Here is a 20,577-nt window from a genome sequence, read left to right as displayed (position 1 = left end):
TGTCAAACTTGTTAGTTTAATGAACAGGAATGAGGCAAAACTTTATGATTCAATAAAAATGGAATTTAGTAAATAGAAATTACCAACTTGAAGGAGTTTGTATCTAAGACTGTTATTTAACCTCTGTTATCTGAACTGAGCCATATTTCTGTCACAAATGAACACACTTTTCCTGTTCCAGAAGTTTTGACATTTTAACCTTTGCTTCAGGCCTTGGATCTTGTCACAATGATCCATTCCTGCAGCCTGATTTTTTTGGATATTATCTTACTGTTAAAATACTCAGTTTTTCGAGTTCCTTTGAGCCCATTGGTTACTCTACAGCGTGCAATAGGATTTCTGTTTCTCCTGCTTACATTCATTCGCATTAATCACTTAGAACTTGGGAAATGGAGGAAAGGCAAGACTGCCTATCAGTAGTTGAAGAAAGTGAGACTGAAAATTCTACCTTTTCTTTTCTAAGGATCAAGGTTGGTGGAATTCACTGCCAAAGTTATTGAATTAGCCCTCAAAACTTGATTCATGGTTTTTGTTGCTTTCATATTTAATATACTTCTGGGGTTTTACTCCTACATGCACCCAGCTACTAAGAAGAAAAAGCCCTTTAACATGAACATTTAAGATTATAAATGAAATCATCCTGTCTTATTTTGTAATTTTAATAATTCTTATTTTGTAGCTTTAATAATTAACGACTTCACCACAAGGTGGTTTTAAATCTGTTTCAAAGATAGGCTATGCAGTTGCTTTTATTGATGCAGGAATAAAATGGGAATTTATGAATCATATGAACAAACTGAAATGAATATAGTAGAGATTAATAGGAGACATGTGATGAGGATGGTGTTGTGTGTATGTGTGGTATGATGTTACTAGGCTCCCTCAAGGACTAAGAGGGGTGTGTGGAGAGAATATTGAATACCTTTTTTTGTTTTTTTTTTTATCAGCTTTGAAAGTCTCTTCTTGATGCTTAGAGCCAGCAGTAGGAGAGGATATCAGATGAGGGAATGGGCATGAGGGAAAAATTTATGCTGCCAAGGATCTGCTTCTTTCTTTTATACTCATAGACCTGATAACTAAAGTCCTAGGGAAAGCAAGATAACTTTCTATAAGATGATGTTCTCTAAGGAACATTTCCAACTGTGAATTAAAGAACTTCTATACTCATAGGGAGCAAGGTAAAATTGAGTGTGCATTTGAAAGAATGCTGTTGTCACTAAATTGGAATTTTAAAAAATAAATAAATAAAAAACAAAAAAAACAAGTATTGCTGTTGGGTGCATTTTGAATACTTTTTTACCCCATGAAAAGAAATCTTATTACTAGAACAAATGCTAAAGGATCTCAAGTTGTTTCTGAATTTAAAACTTTACTTTTTATGATAACCTGAAGGTTAACCTCATTTAATTTTTGACAAAATACAGAATAATTTACAGTGTCATAAAATGTGCCAGATGACATAGTTTGTATTTATAAAACACCTAGCTTAAATATTCATATAATTTATTATTTTATTGAAAATGCTGTTCTATTATTTAATAGCTTAATGTATCAATCTGATTTTTAAGACCAAACTTTCAAAAATAAATATGGTTAATTTAAGTGATTTCCTTGACAAATGAAAATAATTTTTACTGTATGTATATATCACAAATGCTTTTTAGTAGCTGAGTATTTATAAACAGTAATTGAAGGCCTGTTGAATACTATTACCATTTGTATTGCAAATAATTGTATTTAAACTGCAAACAATAAATCCATATGGCTTATTATGCTCGTTTGATTATTCACTTGCTTAGCATTTGCTTTCCCTGCTGAATATGAAGCAAGAGCAAACTAATGGTTGTCCACTTGTATCACCATGATACCAGCTCTTCATCTAAATTATATTTATAAAATTATTCCAGGTAGTACATTCTGAGAACAATTTTCTGTTATTGCAGGGACTTCAGTTATGCTTATGACTATGTTATATGCAATCATTAATGTTCTTTTCTGCTTCATTAGGGTACAATTTTGGAATAGCTGTAAGGAAGAAGAGGTTTTTTAGGTTTCATAATTTTACTATTGATTCTCTCAATGATGTGACAATAAAATTTGATTTCCAAGACAGCTTTTAAATACCACTGAATAATTTGGGTAGGTATGCCATCATAATCATCATCAACATCATTTTTTCATTCTTTTTGACAAATAGTGGCATACCAAATAGATGAGCAGGAAACAGTGGTTCCCATATTATACACTATAACCTTGTCAAGCATTGCAAAAAATCTATGAAAGCCAAGGGAATGTTCCACATTTATTTTATAGGCTTCTAAATAGTAAGTTGACCGGCATGGTCTGTACTGCAGCATACAGAAGAACATCGGGACTCAGTATCGTTTTCCATAATCCTGGCAAAAGCTGGGACTATTTGATCCAATTCCGGAGAAAAACACAACAAAATAGGATCTCTTTTGAATTCTTCATTGAATTACTTATTTTGGTGGGCAGTCCCAGTATAATGTTTTCCCTGGATATCATCTTTGCTGGGTTATAACTTTCTAAGTTATGAGATGAATTTGGTCATGGACTACAGCCCATAACAGTGTTTTAGGGAGTATACTCACAATTAGTTATTTTACTGGGGAATATATTGAAGTAACAATATCAGCCAGACCATTTGCAAAAATAAATGGTACGGTTATATATTTCATTCTTTAAACAAAAATATATTGACCCAATGTGGATATAGGCCTGAATTATTGCCTGGTGTATTAAATAAGTTTACCAGTGATGGCTCTGCATCTAACACACTGACCCTTGTTTTTAACAGCTCACTTCCTCTCATTGGTCTCTAACATGGATTCTCCTTCCTCAAACTTACGAAGCAGAGTTTTTCTTTCCACAAATAACCAACATGCTTGTCAGGTATTTGAAAGCACACAGCATTTGAATTACTTTCCACATTTGGGAACTTCTTTATTATAATTATTTGGACATTCATTATTTTTCACAGATTACATTTTATTACTTCTCCAGCCAGATGAATGGCAAATTAACAGTTGGCTTTCAAACTACCTGTGGTGGTCCTACACGGCATTTATGGCAAAGCACGGCTGGGCTCCAAAATCAGTGGGAGAGGACTGTCCTCAAAATCCAGAGCCCCCAGAGATTTCAGGTATGCACGTTGTATTTTCTGTGTTTGAAGGAAAAACGATAAAGTATAGAGGTTTTGCACCAGGTGAATTAAAAGCAGGATGATTAATCATCCCAGTTGTCTGAGGACTGAGGAATTTGCCAGAACTTCAAGTGCTGAAACCAAACATTCAGAAAATTGGGATGGCCAGTCACCCTAAAAGACAATTTTAAAAAGTTTTAAATTTATGTATCAAAACTAAGGTTGTTATGTACTAACATATATTGATATATAAGTAAAATATGACCTTCTAATACTCTTCCTAATTTCTTGAATCCCTCCACTTAAAAACTCTCACTATTCCAATCCTCTCTTTTTTTTCATTTCTTATTCTTAAGAATCACTTCCCTTCCAAAGTTTTCTCATGCTTTTGAGAGAACGGGACTATCTTAGGTAATGAGAAAATAGACAGTTTGATTTAAATACTAATTCCAAATGCTGTTGAAGTGGAATCATTGTCATATTCGTTTCATGGTGAAAGTCAAATTATTCAATACAGCCTTTATTTTCCAAAATAAATTTGAGAATTAAAGCCAATGCAAGCCTATAAAAGACAAACTTACTTATGCAGCCTAATTAAACTTATGGATGGTGGAAATTATAATCTAATAATTATTATGGGAGTTCTTGGAAAAGTATTGCCCACTTTAACATTTTGGACAGCCAAGCAAAATTTTCCAGTAAAAATGGGATCCTAAAGCATTTTATCCTGAACGAATTTGCTTTTTTTTAAAAAAAATCTTTATTGGAGTGTAATTGCTTTACAATGGTGTGTTAGTTTCTGCGGTATAACAAAGTGAATCAGCTATACATAAACAAATATCCCCATATCTCCTCCCTCTTGCGTCTCCCTCCCAACTTCCGTATGCCACCCCTCTAGGTGGACACAGAGCACCAAGCTGATCTCCCTGTGCTATGTGGCTGCTTCCCACTAGCTATCTGTTTTACATTTGGTAGTGTATATATGTCCATGCCACTCTCTCACTTCATCCCAGCTTCCCCTTCCCCTTCCCTGTGTCCTCAAGTCCATTGTCTACGTCTGTGTCTTTATTCCTGTCCTGCCCCTAGGTTCGTCAGAACCTTTTTTTTTTTTTTTTAATCCCATATATATGTGTTAGAATGCGACATTTGTTTTTCTCTTTCTGACTTACTTCACTCTGTATGACAGTCTCTAGGTCCATCTACCTCACTACAAATAACTCAATTTCATTTCTTTTTATGGCTGAGTAATATTCCACTGTATATATGTGCCACATCTTCTTTATCCATTCGTCTGTTGATGGACACTTAGGTTGCTTCCATGTCCTGGCTATTATAAATAGAGCATTGTGGTACGTGACTCTTTTTGAATTATGGTTTTCTCAGGGTATAGGCCCAGTAATGGGATTGCTGGGTCATATGGTAGTTCTATTTTTAATTTTTAAAGGACTCTCCATACTGTTCTCCATAGTGGCTGTATCAATTTACATTCCCACCAGCAGTGCAAGAGGGCTCCCTTTTCTCCACACCTCTCCAGCATTTATTGTTTGTAGATTTTTTTATGATGGCCATTCTGACTGGGGTGAGGTGATACCTCATTGTGGTTTTGATCTGCATTTCTCTAATGATTAGTGATGTTGAGCATACTTTCATGTGTTTGTTGCCAATCTGTATATCTTCCTTGGAGAAATGTCTATTTAGGTCTTCTGCCCATGTTTGGATTGGGTTGTTGGTTTTTTTGAAACTGAGCTGCATGAGCTGCCTGTATATTTTGGAGTTTAATCCGTTGTCAGTTGCTTCGTTTGCAAATATTTCCTCCGATTCTGAGGGTTGTCTTTTCATCTTGTTTATGGTTTCCTTTGCTGTGCAAAAGGTTTTGTAAATTTCATTAGGTCCCATTTGTTTATTTTTGTTTTTATGTCCATTTCTTTAGGAGGTCCATCAAAAGGGATCTTGCTGTGATTTATGTCATACAGTGTTCTGCCTATGTTTTCCTCTAAGAGTTTTACAGTGCCTGGCCTTACGTTTAGATCTTTAATCCATTTTGAGTTTATTTTTGTGTATGGTGTTAGGGAGTGTTCTAATTTCATTCTTTTACATGTAGCTGTCCAGTTTTGCCAGCACCACTTATTGAAGAGGCTGTCTTTTCTCCATTGTATATTCTTGCTTCCTTTATCAAAGATAAGGTGACTATATGTATGTGGGTTTACCTGTGGGCTTTCTATCCTGTTCCATTGATCTATATTTCTGTTTTTGTGCCAAAGCTACTGTCTTGATTACTGTAGCTTTGTAGTATAGTTGGAAGCCATGGAGCCTGATTCCTCCAGCTCCATTTTTCTTTCTCAAGATTGCTTTAGCTATTAGGGGTCTTTTGTGTTTCCATGCAAATTGTGAAAGTTTTTGTTCTAGTTCTGTGAAAAATGCCATTGGTAGTCTGATAGGGATTGCATTGAATCGGTAGATTGCTTTGGGTAGTAGAGTCATTTTCGCAATGTTGATTCTTCCAATCCAAGATCATGGTATATCTCTCCATCTGTTTGTATCATCTTTAATTTCTTTCATCAGTGTCTTATAGTTTTCTGCATACAGGCCTTTTGTCTCTTTAGGTAGGTTTATGCCTAGGTATTTTATTCTTTTTGTTGCAGTGGTAAATGGGAGTGTTTCCTTAATTTCTCTGTCAGATTTTTCATCATTAGTGTATAGGAATGCAAGAGATTTCTGTGCATTAATTTTGTATCCTGCTACTTTACCAAATTCATTGCTTAGCTCTAGTAGTTTTCTGGTAGCATCTTTGGGATTCTCTATGTATAGTATCATGTCATCTGCAAGCAGTGACAGTTTTACTTCTTCTTTTCTGATTTGGAGTCCTTTTATTTCTTTTTCTTTTTCTTCTCTGATTGCTGTGGCTAAAAATTCCAAAGCTGTGTGTTGAGAGTGGGCAACCTTGTCTTGTTCCTGATCTTAGTGGAAATGGTTTCAGTTTTTCACCATTGAGAATGATGTTGGCTGTGGGTTTGTCATATATGGCCTTTATTATGTTGAGGTAAGTTCCTTCTATGCCTACCTTCTGGGGAGTTTTTCAAAATCAGAAATGGGTGTTGAACTTTGTTGAAAGCTTTTTCTGCATCTACTGAGATGTTCGTATGGTTTTTATTCTTCAATTTATTTATATGGTTTATCACATTGATTGATTTGTGTATATTGAAGAATCCATGCATTCCTGGGATAAATCCCACTTGATCATTGTGTATGATCCTTTTAATGTGCTGTTGGATTCTGTTTGCTAGTATTTTGTTGAGGATTTTTGCATCTATGTTCATCAGTGATATTGACCTGTAGTATTCTTTTTTTGTGACATCTTTGTCTGGTTTTGATATCAAGGTGATGGTGGCCTCGTAGAATGAGTTTGAGAGTGTTCCTCTCTCTGCTATATTTTGGAAGGGTTTGAGAAGGATAGGTGTTAGCTCTTCTCTAAAGGTTTGATAGAATTTGCCTGTCGAGCCATCTTGTCCTGGGCTTTTGTTTGTTGGAAGATTTTGAACCACACTTTCCATTTCAGTGCTTGTGAATTGTCTGTTTATGTTTTCTATTTCTTCCTGGTTCAGACTTGGAAGGTTGTGTTTTTCTAGGAATTTGTCCATTTCTTCCAGGTTGTCCATTTTATTGGCATATCACTGCTTGTAGTAATCTCTCATGATCCTTTGTATTTCTGCCGTGTCAGTCATTTTTTCTCCTTTTTCATTTCTAATTCTGTTGATTTGAGTCTTTTCCCTTTTTTTTTTTCACACACACACACTGTATTTGATTTTTACAAGAGATAAATAAACTGACACCAAGCATTGTAAATGGATGACCACAACAAATGCAGCAATGATTGCAATTACCAAACACGAAACACACTCATACTATGTCATAATATTGACATTCAGTCCAGTAATCCTCCACTGTAACAGCTCCTTTACTTTGCAGTGAAAATTGATTTGTACATTTTTTGCCTCTGAGTCCTTGTGGGATTTTTTTTTTTTAATTCAAACAGAAAGTCACAAAAATTATAATCATCCTCAGTTCACTCAGTCCCATGTAACTAATTTTTTTTTCATCTTGATCTTTTGTTAGCACTTTTATGAATTCATCAGTTTTCCATTAGAGTTCTGAAAATGCTTATTCATTCAGTTTAGCAGTATAGTCAGTTACCAGAAACCTGTACTTGTCAGAGTCTTTTCCATGAATTCCTTGAAGATGAAACCCTTTTATAGGAACATATTTGCAAAAGCATCAGAGTACACCTAGAACTGTCTGTAAATGACAAAAGACTTAAAAATGACCATGGTTAAAGATTTGATGAAAATTCATAATGCAATTGACAAGGAAAATTAGTTATTTCTGAGATATACATTTTAAAGTCATAACTAGAATTCTGACTTATAACATTATACCAGAACATATAAGATTTTTAGAAATTTCATGTAATGTCTGAAACATTTACATTAACATATTTCCATACAAATAACCGAAAGAAAGTTTAGTATTAGTTGGTTTTTTTGTTGTTTGTTTGTTTTTTTATACTACAGGTTCTTATTAGTCATCAGTTTTATACACATCAGTGTATACATGTCAGTCCCAATTGCCCAATTCATCACACCACCACCCCCACCGCCCCACCACTTTTCCCCCTTGGTGTCCATACGTTTGTTCTCTACATCTGTGTCTCAACTTCTGCCCTGCAAACCAGTTCATCTGTACCATTTTTCTAGGTTCCACATACACGCGTTAATATACGAGATTTCTTTTTCTCTTTCTGACTTACTTCACTCTGAATGACATTCTCTAGATCTATCCATGTCTCAACAAATGACTCAGTTTCGTTCCTTTTTATGGCTGAGTAATATTCCATTCTATATATGTACCACATCTTCTTTATCCATTCATCTGTTGATGGGCATTTAGGTTGCTTCCATGACCTGGCTATTGTAAATAGTGCTGCAATGAACATTGGGGTGCATGTGTCTTTTTGAATTATGGTTTTCTCTGGGTATATGCCTAGTAGTGGGATTGCTGGATCATATGGTACTTCTATTTTTAGTTTTTTAAGAACCTCCATACTGTTCTCCATAGTGGCTGTATCAGTTTACATTCCCAGCAACAGTGCAAGAGGGTTCCCTTTTCTCCACACCCTCTCCAGCATTTGTTGTTTGTAGATTTTCTGATGATGCCCATTCTAACTGGTGTGAGGTGATATCTCGTAGTTTTGATTTGCATTTCTCTAATAATTAGTGATGTTGAGCATCTTTTCATGTGCTGCTTGGCCATCTGTATGTCTTCCTTGGAGAAATGTCTATTTAGGTCTTCTGCCCATTTTTGGATTGGGTTGTTTGTTTTTTTAATATTGAGCTGCGTGAGCTGTTTATATATTTTGGAGATTAATCCTTTGTCCGTTGATTCGTTTGCAAATATTTTCTCCCATTCTGAGGGTTGTCTTTTCGTTTTGTTTATGGTTTCCTTTGCTGTGCAAAAGCTTTGAAGTTTCATTAGGTCCCATTTGTTTATTTTTGTTTTTATTTCCATTACTCTAGGAGGTGGATCAAAAAAGATCTTGCTGTGATTGATGTCAAAGAGTGTTCTTCCTATGCTTTCCTCTAAGCGTTTTATAGTGTCTGTCTTACATTTAGGTTTTTAATCCATTTTGAGTTTATTTTTGTGTATGGTGTTAGGGACTGCTCTAATTTCATTCTTTTACATGTAGCTGTCCAGTTTTCCCAGCACCACTTATTGAAGAGACTGTCTTTTCTCCACTGTATATCTTTGCCTCCTTTGTCATAGATTAGTTGACCATAGGTGTGTGGGTTTATCTCTGGGCTTTCTATCTTGTTCCATTGATCTATGTTTCTGTTTTTGTGCCAGTACCATATTGTCTTGATTACTGTAGTTTTGTAGTATAGTCTGAAGTCTGGGAGTCTGATTCCTCCAGCTCCGTTTTTTTCCCTCAAGAATGTTTTGTCTATTAGGGATCTTTTGTGTTTCCATACAAATTTTAAGTTGATTTGTTCTAGTTCTGTAAAAAATGCCATTGGTAATTTGATAGGGATTGCATTGAATCTGTAGATTGCTTTGGGTAGTATAGTCATTTTCACAATATTGATACTTCCAATCCAAGAACATGGTATATCTCTCCATCTGTTTGTATCATCCTTAATTTCTTTCATCAGTGTCTTACAGTTTTCTGCATACAGGTCTTTTGTCTCCCTAGGTAGGTTTATTCCTAGGTATTTTATTCTTTTTGTTGCAGTGGTAAATGGGAGTGTTTCCTTAATTTCTCTTTCAGATGTTTCATCATTAGTATATAGGAATGCAAGAGATTTCAATGCATTAATTTTGTATCCTGCAACTTTACCAAATTCATTGATTAGCTCTAGTAGTTTTCTGGTGGCATATTTAGGATTCTCTATGTATAGTATCATGTCATCTGCAAACACTGACAGTTTTACTTCTTCTTTTCCAATTTGTATTCCTTTTATTTCTTTTTCTTCTCTGATTGCCGTGGCTAGGACTTCCAAAACTAGGTTGAATAATAGTGGTGAGAGTGGACATCCTTGTCTTGTTCCTGATCTTAGAGGAAATGCTTTCAGTTTTTCACCATTGAGAATGATGTTTGCTGTGGGTTTGTTGTATATGGACTTTATTATGTTGAGGTAGTTTCCCTCTATGCCCACTTTCTGGAGAGTTTTTATCATAAATGGGTGTTGAATTTTGTCAAAAGCTTTTTCAGCATCTATTGAGATGATCATATGGTTTTTATTCTTCAGTTTGTTAATATGGTGTATCACATTGATTGATTTGTGTATATTGAAGAATCCTTGCATCCCTGGGATAAATCCCACTTGTTCATGGTGTATGATCCTTTTAATGTGTTGTTGGATTCTGTTTGCTAGTATTTTGTTGAGGAATTTTGCATCTGTATTCATCAGTGACATTGGTCTGTAATTTTCTTTTTTTTGTAGTATCTTTGTCTGGTTTTGGTATCAGGGTGATGGTGGCCTCATAGAATGAGTTTGGGAGTGTTCCTTCCTCTGCAATTTTTTGGAAGAGTTTGAGAAGGATGGGTGTTAACTCTTCTCTAAATGTTTGATAGAATTCACCTGTGAAGCCATCTGGTCCTGGACTTTTGTTTGTTGGAAGATTTTTAATCACAATTTCAATTTCATTTCTTGTGATTGGTCTGTTCATATTTTCTATTTCTTCCTGGTTCAGTCTTGGAAGGTTTTACCTTTCTAAGAATTTGTCCATTTCTTCCAGGTTGTCCATTTTATTGGCATAGAGTTGCTTGTAGTAGTCTCTTAGGATGTTTTGTATTTCTGCAGTGTCTGTTGTAACTTCTCCTTTTTCATTTCTAATTTTATTGATTTGAGTCCTCTCCCTCTTTTTCTTGATGAGTCTGGCTAATGGTTTATCAATTTTGTTTATCTTCTCAGAGAACCAGCTTTTATTTTTATTGATCTCTGCTATTGTTTTCTTTGTTTCTATTTCATTTATTTCTGCTCTGATCTTGATGATTTCTTTCCTTCTGCTAACTTTGGGTTTTGTTTGTTCTTCTTTCTCTAGTTCCTTTAGGTGTAAGGTTAGATTGTTTACTTGAGACTTCTCTTGTTTCTTGAGGTAGGCTTGTATAGCTATAAACTTCCCTCTTAGAACTGCTTTTGCTGCATCCCATAGGTTTTGGATCGTCGTGTTTTCATTGTCATTTGTCTCTAGGTATTTTTTGATTTCCTCTTTGATTTCTTCAGTGATCTCTCTGTTATTTAGTAGTGTATTGTTTAGCCTCCATGTGTTTGTATTTTTCACAGATTTTTTCCTGTAATTGATATGTAGTCTCATAGCATTGTGGTCGGAGGAGATACTTGATACGACTTCAGTTTTCTTAAATTTACCAAGGCTTGATTTGTTACCCAGGATATGATCTATTCTGGAGAATGTTCCATGAGCAATTGAGAAGATAGTGTATTCTGTTGTTTTTGGATGCAATGTCCTATAAATATCAATTAAGTCCATCTTGTTTAATGTATCATTTAAAGCTTGTGTTTCCTTATTTATTTTCATTTTGGATGATCTGTCCATCGGTGAAAGTGGGGTGTTAAAGTCCCCTACTATGATTGTGTTACTGTTGATTTCCCCTTTTATGGCTGTTAGCATTTGCCTTATGTATGGAGGTGCTCCTATGTTGGGTGCATAAATATTTACAATTGTTATATCTTCTTCTTGGATTGATCCCTTGATCATTATGTTGTGTGCTTTTTTGTCTCTTGTAGTAGTCTTTGTTTTATAGTCTGTTTTGTCTGATATGAGAATTGCTACTCCAGCTTTGTTTTGATTTCCATTTGCATGGAATATCTTTTTCCATCCCCTCACTTTCAGTCTGTATGTTTCCCTAGGTCTGAAGTGGGTCTCTTGTGGACAGCATATGTACGGGTCTTGTTTCTGTATCCATTCAGCCAGTCTATGTCTGTTGGTTGGAGCATTTAATCCATTTATATTTAAGGTAATTATCGATATGTGTGTTCCTAGTACCATTTTCTTAATTATTTTGGGTTTGTTATTGTAGGTGTTTTCTTTCTCTTTTGTTTCCTGCCTAGAGAAGTTCCTTTAGCATTTTTTGTAAAGCTGGTTTGGTGGTGCTGAATTCTCTTACCTTTTGCTTGTCTATAAACGTTTTACTTTCTCTGTCAAATCTGAATGAGATACTTGTTGGGTAGAGTAATCTTGGTTTTAGATTTTTCTCTTTCATCACTTTAAATATGTCATGCCACTCCCTTCTGGCTTGCAGATTTTCTGCTGAAAGATCAGCTGTTAACCTCATGGGATTCCCTTGTATGTTATTTGTTGCTTTTAGTTTAGTGCTTTTAATATTTTTTCCTTGTATTTAATTTTTGATAATTTGATTAGTATGTGTCTTGGCGTGTTTCTCTTTGGATTTATCCTGTATGGGACTCTCTGTGCTCTCTGGACTTGATTGACTATTTCCTTACCCAAGCTAGGGAAGTTTTCAACTATAATCTCTTCAAATATTTTCTCAGTCCCTTTGTTTTTCTTCTTCTTCTGGGTCCCCTATAATTCGAATGTTGGTGCATTTAATGTTGTCCCAGAGGTCTCTGAGGCTGCCCTCACTTCTTTTAATTCTTTTTTCTTTATTCTGCTCTGTGGTAATTATTTCCACTATTTTATCTTTTGGGTCACTTATCCGTTCTTCTGCCCCAGTTATTCTGCTATTGATTTCTTCTAGAGAATTTTTAGTTTCATTTATTGTGTTGTTCACCGTTGTTTGTTTACTCTTTAGTACTTCTAGGTCCTTGTTAAACATTTCTTGTATTTTCTCCAATCTATTTCCAAGATTTAGATCAACTTTACTATCATTATTCTGAATTGTTTTTCATTTAGACTGCCTGTTTCCTCTTCATTTGTTTTGTCTGGTGGGTTTTTACCTTGCTTCTTCATGTGCTGTGTATTTCTCTGTCTTCTCATTTTGCTTAACTTACCGTGTTTGGGGTCTCCTTTTTGCAGGCTACAGTTTCGTTTTTCCCGTTGTTTTTGGTGACTGCCCCCAGTGGGTAATATTGGTTCAGTGGGTTTTGTAGGCTTCGTGGCGGAGGGGACTGGTGCCTGTGTTCTGATGGATGAGGCTGGATCTTGTCTTTTTGGTGTGTAGGACCACGTCCAGTGGTGTGTTTTGGTGTGTCTGTGAACTTATTATGATTTTAGGCAGCCTCTCTGCTAATGGGTGTGTTTGTGTTCCTGTCTTGCTCGTTGTTTGGCATAGGGTGTCCAGCACTGTAGCTTGCTGGTCATTGAATGGAGCTGGGTCTTCACGTTGAGATGGAGATCTCTGAGAGAGCTTTTGCCATTTGATATTATGTGTGGGCGGGAGGTCTGTGGTGGACCAATGTCCTGAACTCGGCTCTCCCACCTCAGAGGCTCAGGCCTGACACCCAGCCAGAGCACCAAGACCCTTTCAGCCACACAGCTCAGAAGAAAAGGGAGAAAAAGAAAGAAAGAAAAATAAAATAAAATAAAGTTATTAAAATAAAATGTAAAAAATATATTATTAAAAATAAAAAATTTAAGAAGTAATAAAGAAAAAAGAGAGCAAACAAACAAAAAACAAATCCACCAATGATAAGAAGTGCTAAAAACTATACTAAAAAAAAAAAAGAAATGGACAGACAGATCCCCAGGACAAATGGTAAAAGCAAAGGTATACAGACAAAATCACACGAAGAAGCATCCACATACACACTCACAAAAGGGGAAAAAAGGAAAAATCTATATATAAAAAAAAAAGGAGGAGAGCAACCAAATCAAAAAACAAATGTACCAGTGATAATAAGCTCTAAATACTAAACTAAGATAAACATAAAACCAGAAACAGTTAGATGCAGAAAGCAAACCCCAAGTCAACAGTTGCTCCCAAAGCCCACCAGCTCAATTTTGGGATGATTCGTTTTCTATTCAGTTATTCCACAGATGCAGGGTACATCAGTTTGATTGTGGAGATTTAATCCACTGCTCCTGAGGCTGCACAGAGAGATTTCGGTTTCTCGTCTTTGTTCGCACAGCTCCTGGGGTTCAGCTTTGGATTTGGACCCGCCTCTTTGTGTAGGTCACCTGAGGATGTCTCTTCCCGCCCAGACATTACGGGGGTAAAGTAGCAGCTGATTTGGGGGCTCTGGCTCACTCAGGCCAGGGGGAGGGAGGGGTACGGAATGCGGGGCGAGCCTGTGGTGGCAGAGGCTGGCGTGACGTTGCAAGAGTCTGAGGCATGCTGTGTGTTCTCCCGGGAAAGTTGTCCCTGGATCATGGGACCCTGGCAGTGGCAGGTTGCACAGCCTCCCGGGAGGGGAGGTGTGGATAGTGACCTGTGCTTGCACACAGGCTTCTTGGTGGCTGCAGCCGCAGCTGCAGCCTTAGCATTTCATGCCTGTCTCTGGTGTCCACGCTGATAGCTGTGGCTCGTGCCCATCTCTGGAGCTCATTTAGGTGGTGCTCTGAATCCCCTCTCCTTGCACACCCCGGAACAATGGTCTCTTGCCTCTTAGGCAGGTCCAGGCTTTTCTTGGACTACCTCCCGGGTAGCTGTGGCACACTAGCCCCCTTCAGGCTGTGTTCACGCAGCCAACCCCAGTCCTCTCCCTGGGATCTGATCTCTGAAGCCCGAGCCTCAGCTCCCAGCCCCCGCCCGCCCCAGCGGGTGAGCAGAGAAGCCCCTCAGGCTGGTGAGTGCTGGTCAGCAGCGATCCTCTGTGCGAGAATGTCTTCACTTTGCCCTCTGCACACCTGTTGCTGCACTTTCCTCCATGGTTCCGAAGCTTACCCCCTGCCCAACCCCCGTCTCCACCAGTGAAGGGGCTTCCTAGTGTGTGGAAACTTTTCCTCATTCCCAGCTCCCTCCCAGAGATGCAGGTCCCATCCCTATTCTTTTGTCTCTGTTTTTTCTTTTTTCTTTTGCCCTACCCAGCTATGTAGGGAGTTTCTTGCCTTTTGGGAAGTCTGAGGTCTTCTGCCAGCATTCAGTTGGTGTTCTGTAGGAGCTGTTCCTCATGTAGATGTATTTTTGATGTATTTGTGGGGAGGTAGGTGATCTCCACGTCTTACTCCTCTGCCATCTTGAAGCTATCTCTCCAAATTTGCTTTTTAAACCTGGTTTGTGAGCCAAATTAACCCAAGTAGGTTTCTTTTAGCATCTATTATTAGAACAGTATAATAATTTTATAATTTTGATATGGAATAGAAAATCATCTGATATGTGATGGAGTTAGCACTTGCCTGAATATAGAGATTGAATTGGATTGAATTTTGAGTGGCGAAGAGGGAAGATGGGAGAATGAGCAGGACCTCTACTATAAAAATTGAATTATAAACTATAAGAATGGCACATTTTCTTAATTGATCTGTCATAAAATCACTGAAGTTTGGAATTTTCAGGGTTTTGTAAAACTAAATGGGGTTCCAAAGAAGATGAAAGAAAATCACTTAGTAGGCAGTTAAGTGACTCCTAGATCATAGGACTTAAGGAGAACAGAACTGTGTAGTTGGAAACATAATTCTGTCATTTGAGGCATTGTACTCTCTTGAAATCCAATATTATTGGTGTATATGGGGGTGGGAGGTGTTATTTTAAGCCATCAGGCATTTAAGTCCTCCTGTGAGGGATTGATCAGGCATGGGGCCGAGACACCCTGTGTCCCTGCCTTTAGTGGCGAGTGCTGTGCAGAATGAGAACCCCCGGCCACCAATAATGCATCCAATTTGTTGTGGATGTTCAGGTGTCATTAATTACTATAGAGAAGTTTCTAGTTTATTTCTTATACTTTTTTTTTTTTTTTACATCCCTGTGTCTCTCTCTTTTTTCAATAACAACAAGAGCAACAAAACAGAGCCAAGAGTGCCTTTGAAGGGACTGAGTCACATTGACTAGATGCTGACGGATGGGCTTGCTGAAGTCCCTCTGCACGCTTGTCTAAACTTTAAGGACTGAGATGGGACTCTTGTCTCTGTATAAACTTTATCAGTATTTATACGTCTTTTCCAACTTTGAAACAGAGTGGATGGTAAAAGAGTCTTAAGCTGTCTTTGTCAGGCATTGTGCCTTCTTATATTTAACTGTCTCTGTCTTTCAGTCAAGGTCTTTATTAGTAGCACAAGGGAGATTTTGATGCTGGGCAGAGGAGAAACTTGCTGCTTGTAGGTTAAACCTTTTAAAATAACTTCTTTGCTTTTCTCAGCTGTCCATTCCCAAATAGCATACTATGGGGGTTGATGATTAAATATGTGTAGTAGATAAACATAAAACTTAAAATTCCCGAATATATTATCTCCAGGGCATTTCAGCTTCAGCAGAGGCAGCGAGGTTATTCACCTGCACACTTGAAAATGCAGCAGTATCTTCAACCAAAGCAGATGTACGTGTAGCATATTAATTTGTTTCTCTAAATACTTTATTGCTGACTTGAAAACAGTGCTTCTACCTTAAAGGCTTTGTAAAAAATTAGAAAACCCTATGACTCTCTTGGGATCCTTTGGCTACACCAGTCTTTAAGATTGTAGGTATGTTTTAGTTCTGTCCTGTCAGCAAGTGAACAGATGTTCATTTGCTTTTGTTGAGCTGGGCCACAGAGATGTGCAGTGCTTGGAATATTGCCTGCCACCATGTAGTGGCTCTTTCCTAAAAAGCTTTAGCAAGAGGCTTAGTTGAGGGCATTTTGTAATCAGCGTCTCCAAGCAATATCTGCTGCCTCATAAATCTACAGGCCTCCGAGAATTATTCTGCTTTTTGCAATTTCTCCTCCATTGTGCCTTCTGATAGTTTTAAAGCCGTTTATGCTTCCTTTAGAAATACCCAAATAGTAGATTTTAATCCCGGCTGGACCCTGGCTTAGCATGGGTTTCTGAGAAAGCCTCTGGATCTGGCTCTTGTGTGTGGGCTTTGTCACATTCATCTGTAAAGGACTAGGTCCATTTCTTAGTAAACCTGAATCGTATGTTAATTTCTGAGAGAATAAACAAGGAATGGTGTTTACACATTTAGTCCACAAAGATGGCAGCATTTCAGAAAGTTTCTGAAGATGTTTAAGGAATAGCATCTAGCATTGATTGATCACTTACTATGTGTAAAGCACTGCATTTAGTCCTTCATGTATATTATCTTATTGACCCTTCACGGCAGTCCTCTGAACTATAATTTACCCCACTGTTCACATTTGTATTATAAGCTTTAGAGAATGAAATAACCTACCAAATCCCATATAAGATTAGAACCTAGGATAGTTTGATTTCAGATCTCAATCATTTAGTCACTGAGCCGTGATAATTTTGTATCATGTTGAAGCAGTATAAGGATTTATAAAATATAGAAAAAAAATTCCAACCTCTAGATTTGGTCAGATCTAATGTGACTCATTAAATATTCTTTTGTCTGCTGTGTTAGATGAAACATTACTATGCATTGCATGATGCTGATCAACTGCAATCACATTTCTCAAAATTGCAGATATAAGCAATTAATTTTACTATTGTCTTCAAATATTCATAGAAGCAAAGAATATAGGCTAAATGTACAGCAAAAATTTAGTCTCAAATTCAAGTGAAAAATTCCCTCATCCATGTGTTTTTCTGGTTCTTGAAGGGAGTTCACCTGTTGGTTTTATGGGTAGGAAGGAATGAATACTATGTTACTAATTATATCACTGACTATGGTTTGCAAGTTGAATGTCTGGATTCTTGAGAAGTCAGTGCCTGAATTTTAAAAAGGTACTGAAGCATTTTTAATATGCTACTATCTACTTGTTATTTCTTTGATATTCCATTTAGAAATGCCAGAGAGTTCTCACCACTCTCCTATTCAGAAACAATAGGCTTTATTGATATGAACAAAAGATGTTACTAATAATAATAAACTGTTAATGTTACTCTCAAACTTTTCAAAATCATAATCTGAGAGACATTTTATCTTTTAATTCAAGAATACTTACTGTGTGAACACATGATGGAGAAAAGATTACTGTCATCTTTTTGTGTTTCACGTGTTTGCTTGAGAAATAATATTGAATGTGTACTACTAATTAAGAAAACTTTCACACGGTAACTATAACTACAAGGGTTTCTGTTCGTGTAGTTATTAGTGTAATCCAAGTGAGTTTATGTCCATTATTCACCTACCATCAAAGTTTCCTCTAAGATTTAAATCAAGTGTTCTGAGCCCTAAGCTTCGCTTCAAAAGCCATCTTCTCTTAAAATGTTTGGTGTGAAAGGAATTTGTCTCATGTTTGTTGTTTGTTTGTTTATTTATTTTATTATTATTTTTAAAACATCTTTATTGGAGTATAATTGCTTTACAATGGTGTGTTAGTTTCTGCTTTATAACAAAGTGAATCAGCTATACATATACATATATCCCCATATCTCCTCCCTTTTGCGTCTCCCTCCCTCCCACCCTATCCCACCCCTCTAGGTGGTCACAAAGCACCGAGCTGATCTCCCTGTGCTATGCAGCTGCTTCGCACCAGCTATCTATTTTACATTTGGTAGTGTATATATGTCCATGCCACTCTCTCACTTAGTCCCAGCTTACCCTTCCCTCTCCCCGGGTCTTCAGGTCCATTCTCTACGTCTGTGTCTTTATTCCTGTCCTGCCCCTAGGTTCTTCAGAACCATTTTTTTTTTGTTTGTTTAGATTCCATATATATGTGTTAACATACAATATTTGTTTTTCTCTTTCTGACTTACTTCACTCTGTATGACAGACTCTAGGTCCATCCAATTCACTACAAATAAATCAATTTCATTTCTTTTATTGCTGAGTAATATTCCATTGTATATATGTGCCACATCTTCTTCATCCATTCATCAGTCGATGGACACTTAGGTTGCTTCCATGTCCTGGGTATTGTAAATAGAGCTGCAATGAACATTGTGGTACATGACTCTTTTTGAATTATGGTTTTCTCAGGGTATATGCCCTGTAGTGAGATTGCTGGGTCATATGGTATTTCTATTTTTAGTTTTTAAAGGACTCTCCATACTGTTCTCCATAGTGGCTGTGTCAATTTACACTCCCACCAGCAGTGCAAGAGGGTTCCCTTTTCTCCACACCCTCTCCAGCATTTATTGTTTCTAGATTTTTTAATGATGGCCATTCTGACTGGGGTGAGGTGATATCTCATTGTAGTTTTTAGGTCTTCTGCCCATTTTTGGACTGCATTGTTTGTTTTTTAGATATTGAGCTGCATGAGCTGCTTATATATTTTGGAGATTAATCCTTTGTCAGTTGCTTCGTTTGCAAATATTTTCTCCCATTCTGAGGATTGTCTTTTCGTCTTGTTTATGGTTTCCTTTGCTGTGCAAAAGCTTTTAAGTTTAATTAGGTCCCATTTGTTTATTTTTGTTTTTATTTCCTTTTCTCTAGGAGGTGGGTCAAGAAGGATCTTGCTGTGATTTATGTCATAGAGTGTTCTGCCTATGTTTTCCTCTAAGAGTTTTATAGTGTCTGGCCTTACAGTTAGGTCTTTAATCCATTTTGAGTTTATTTTTGTGTATGGTGTTAGGGAGTGTTCTAATTTCATTCTTTTACTTGTAGCTGTCCAGTTTTCCCAGCACCACTTATTGAAGAGGCTATCTTTTCTCCATTGTATATTCTTGCCTCCTTTATCAAGAATAAGGTGATCATATGTGCATGGGTTTATCTCTGGGCTTTCTATCCTGTTCCATTGATCTGTATTTCTGTTTTTGTGCCAGTACCATACTGTCTTGATTACTGTAGCTTTGTAGTATAGTCTGAAGTCCGGGAGCCTGATTCCTCCAGGTCCGTTTTTCTTTCTCAAGATTGCTTTGGCTATTCGGGGTCTTTTGTGTTTCCATACAAATTTTAAGACTTTTTGTCTTAGTTCCATGAAAAATGCCATTGGTAGTTTGATAGGGATTGCACTGAATCTGTAGGTTGCTTTGGGTAGTATAGTCATTTTCACAGTGTTGATTCTTCCAATCCAAGAACATGGTATGTCTCTCCATCTGTTTGTATCATCTTTAATTTCTTTCATCAGTGTCTTATAGTTTTCTGAATACTGGTCTTTTGTTTCCCTAGGTAGGTTTATTCCTAGATATTTTGTTCTTTTTATTGCAATGGTAAATGTGAGTGTTTCCTTAATTTTTCTTTCAGAATTTTCATCATTAGTGTATAGGAATGCAAGAGCTTTCTGTGCATTAATTTTGTATCCTGCTACTTTACCAAATTCATTGATTAGTTCTAGTAGTTTTCTGGTAGCATCTTTAGGATTCTCGATGTATAGTATCATGTCATCTGCAAACAGTGACAGCTTTACATCCTCTTTTCCGATTTGGATTCCTTTTATTTCTTTTTCTTCTCTGATTGCTGTGGCTAAAACTTCCAAAACTATGTTGAATAATAGTGGTGAGAGTGGACAACCTTGTCTTGTTCCTGATCTTAGAGGAAATCATGTCAGTTTTTCACCATTGGGAATGAAGTTGGCTGTGGGTTTTTCATATATGGCCTTTACTATGTTGAGGTAAGTTCCCTCTATGCCAACTTTCTGTAAGGTTTTTATCATAAATGGGTGTTGAATTTTGTCAAAAGCTTTTTCTGCATCTATTGAGATGATCATATGGTTTTTCTCCTTCAGTCTATTAATATGGTGTATGACATTGATTGATTTGCATATATTGAAGAATCCTTGCATTCCTGCGATAAACCCCACTTGATCATTGTGTATGATCCTTTTAATGTGTTGTTGGATTCTGTTTGCTAGTATTTTGTTGAGGATTTTTGCATCTATGTTCATCAGTGTTATTGGCCTGTAGTTTTCTTTCCTTGTGGCATCATTGTCTTTCTTTGTGACATCTTTGTTTTGGTATCAGGG

The 20,577-nt window shown here is 36.8% G+C and overlaps 1 protein-coding gene across 1 annotated transcript in view; it reads left to right on the top strand.

The window, feature by feature from the left end:
• The window catches only part of MALRD1 (MAM and LDL receptor class A domain containing 1), a 600,449-nt gene that overhangs the window by 26,498 nt on the left and 553,374 nt on the right, over positions 1-20,577 (top strand). The window contains exons 3-4 of the mRNA XM_059909182.1: positions 2,819-2,913; positions 3,002-3,163. Of these exons, the coding sequence (XP_059765165.1) occupies positions 2,819-2,913; positions 3,002-3,163 (257 nt within the window). The remainder of the gene's footprint in view (positions 1-2,818; positions 2,914-3,001; positions 3,164-20,577) is intronic.

This window comes from Balaenoptera ricei, chromosome 2, assembly GCF_028023285.1.
Source record: "Balaenoptera ricei isolate mBalRic1 chromosome 2, mBalRic1.hap2, whole genome shotgun sequence".
Classification (NCBI taxonomy): domain Eukaryota; kingdom Metazoa; phylum Chordata; class Mammalia; order Artiodactyla; family Balaenopteridae; genus Balaenoptera; species Balaenoptera ricei.
The sequence above is the reverse complement of the archived record's forward strand: the minus strand, read 5'-3'. Positions and strand labels throughout refer to the sequence as shown.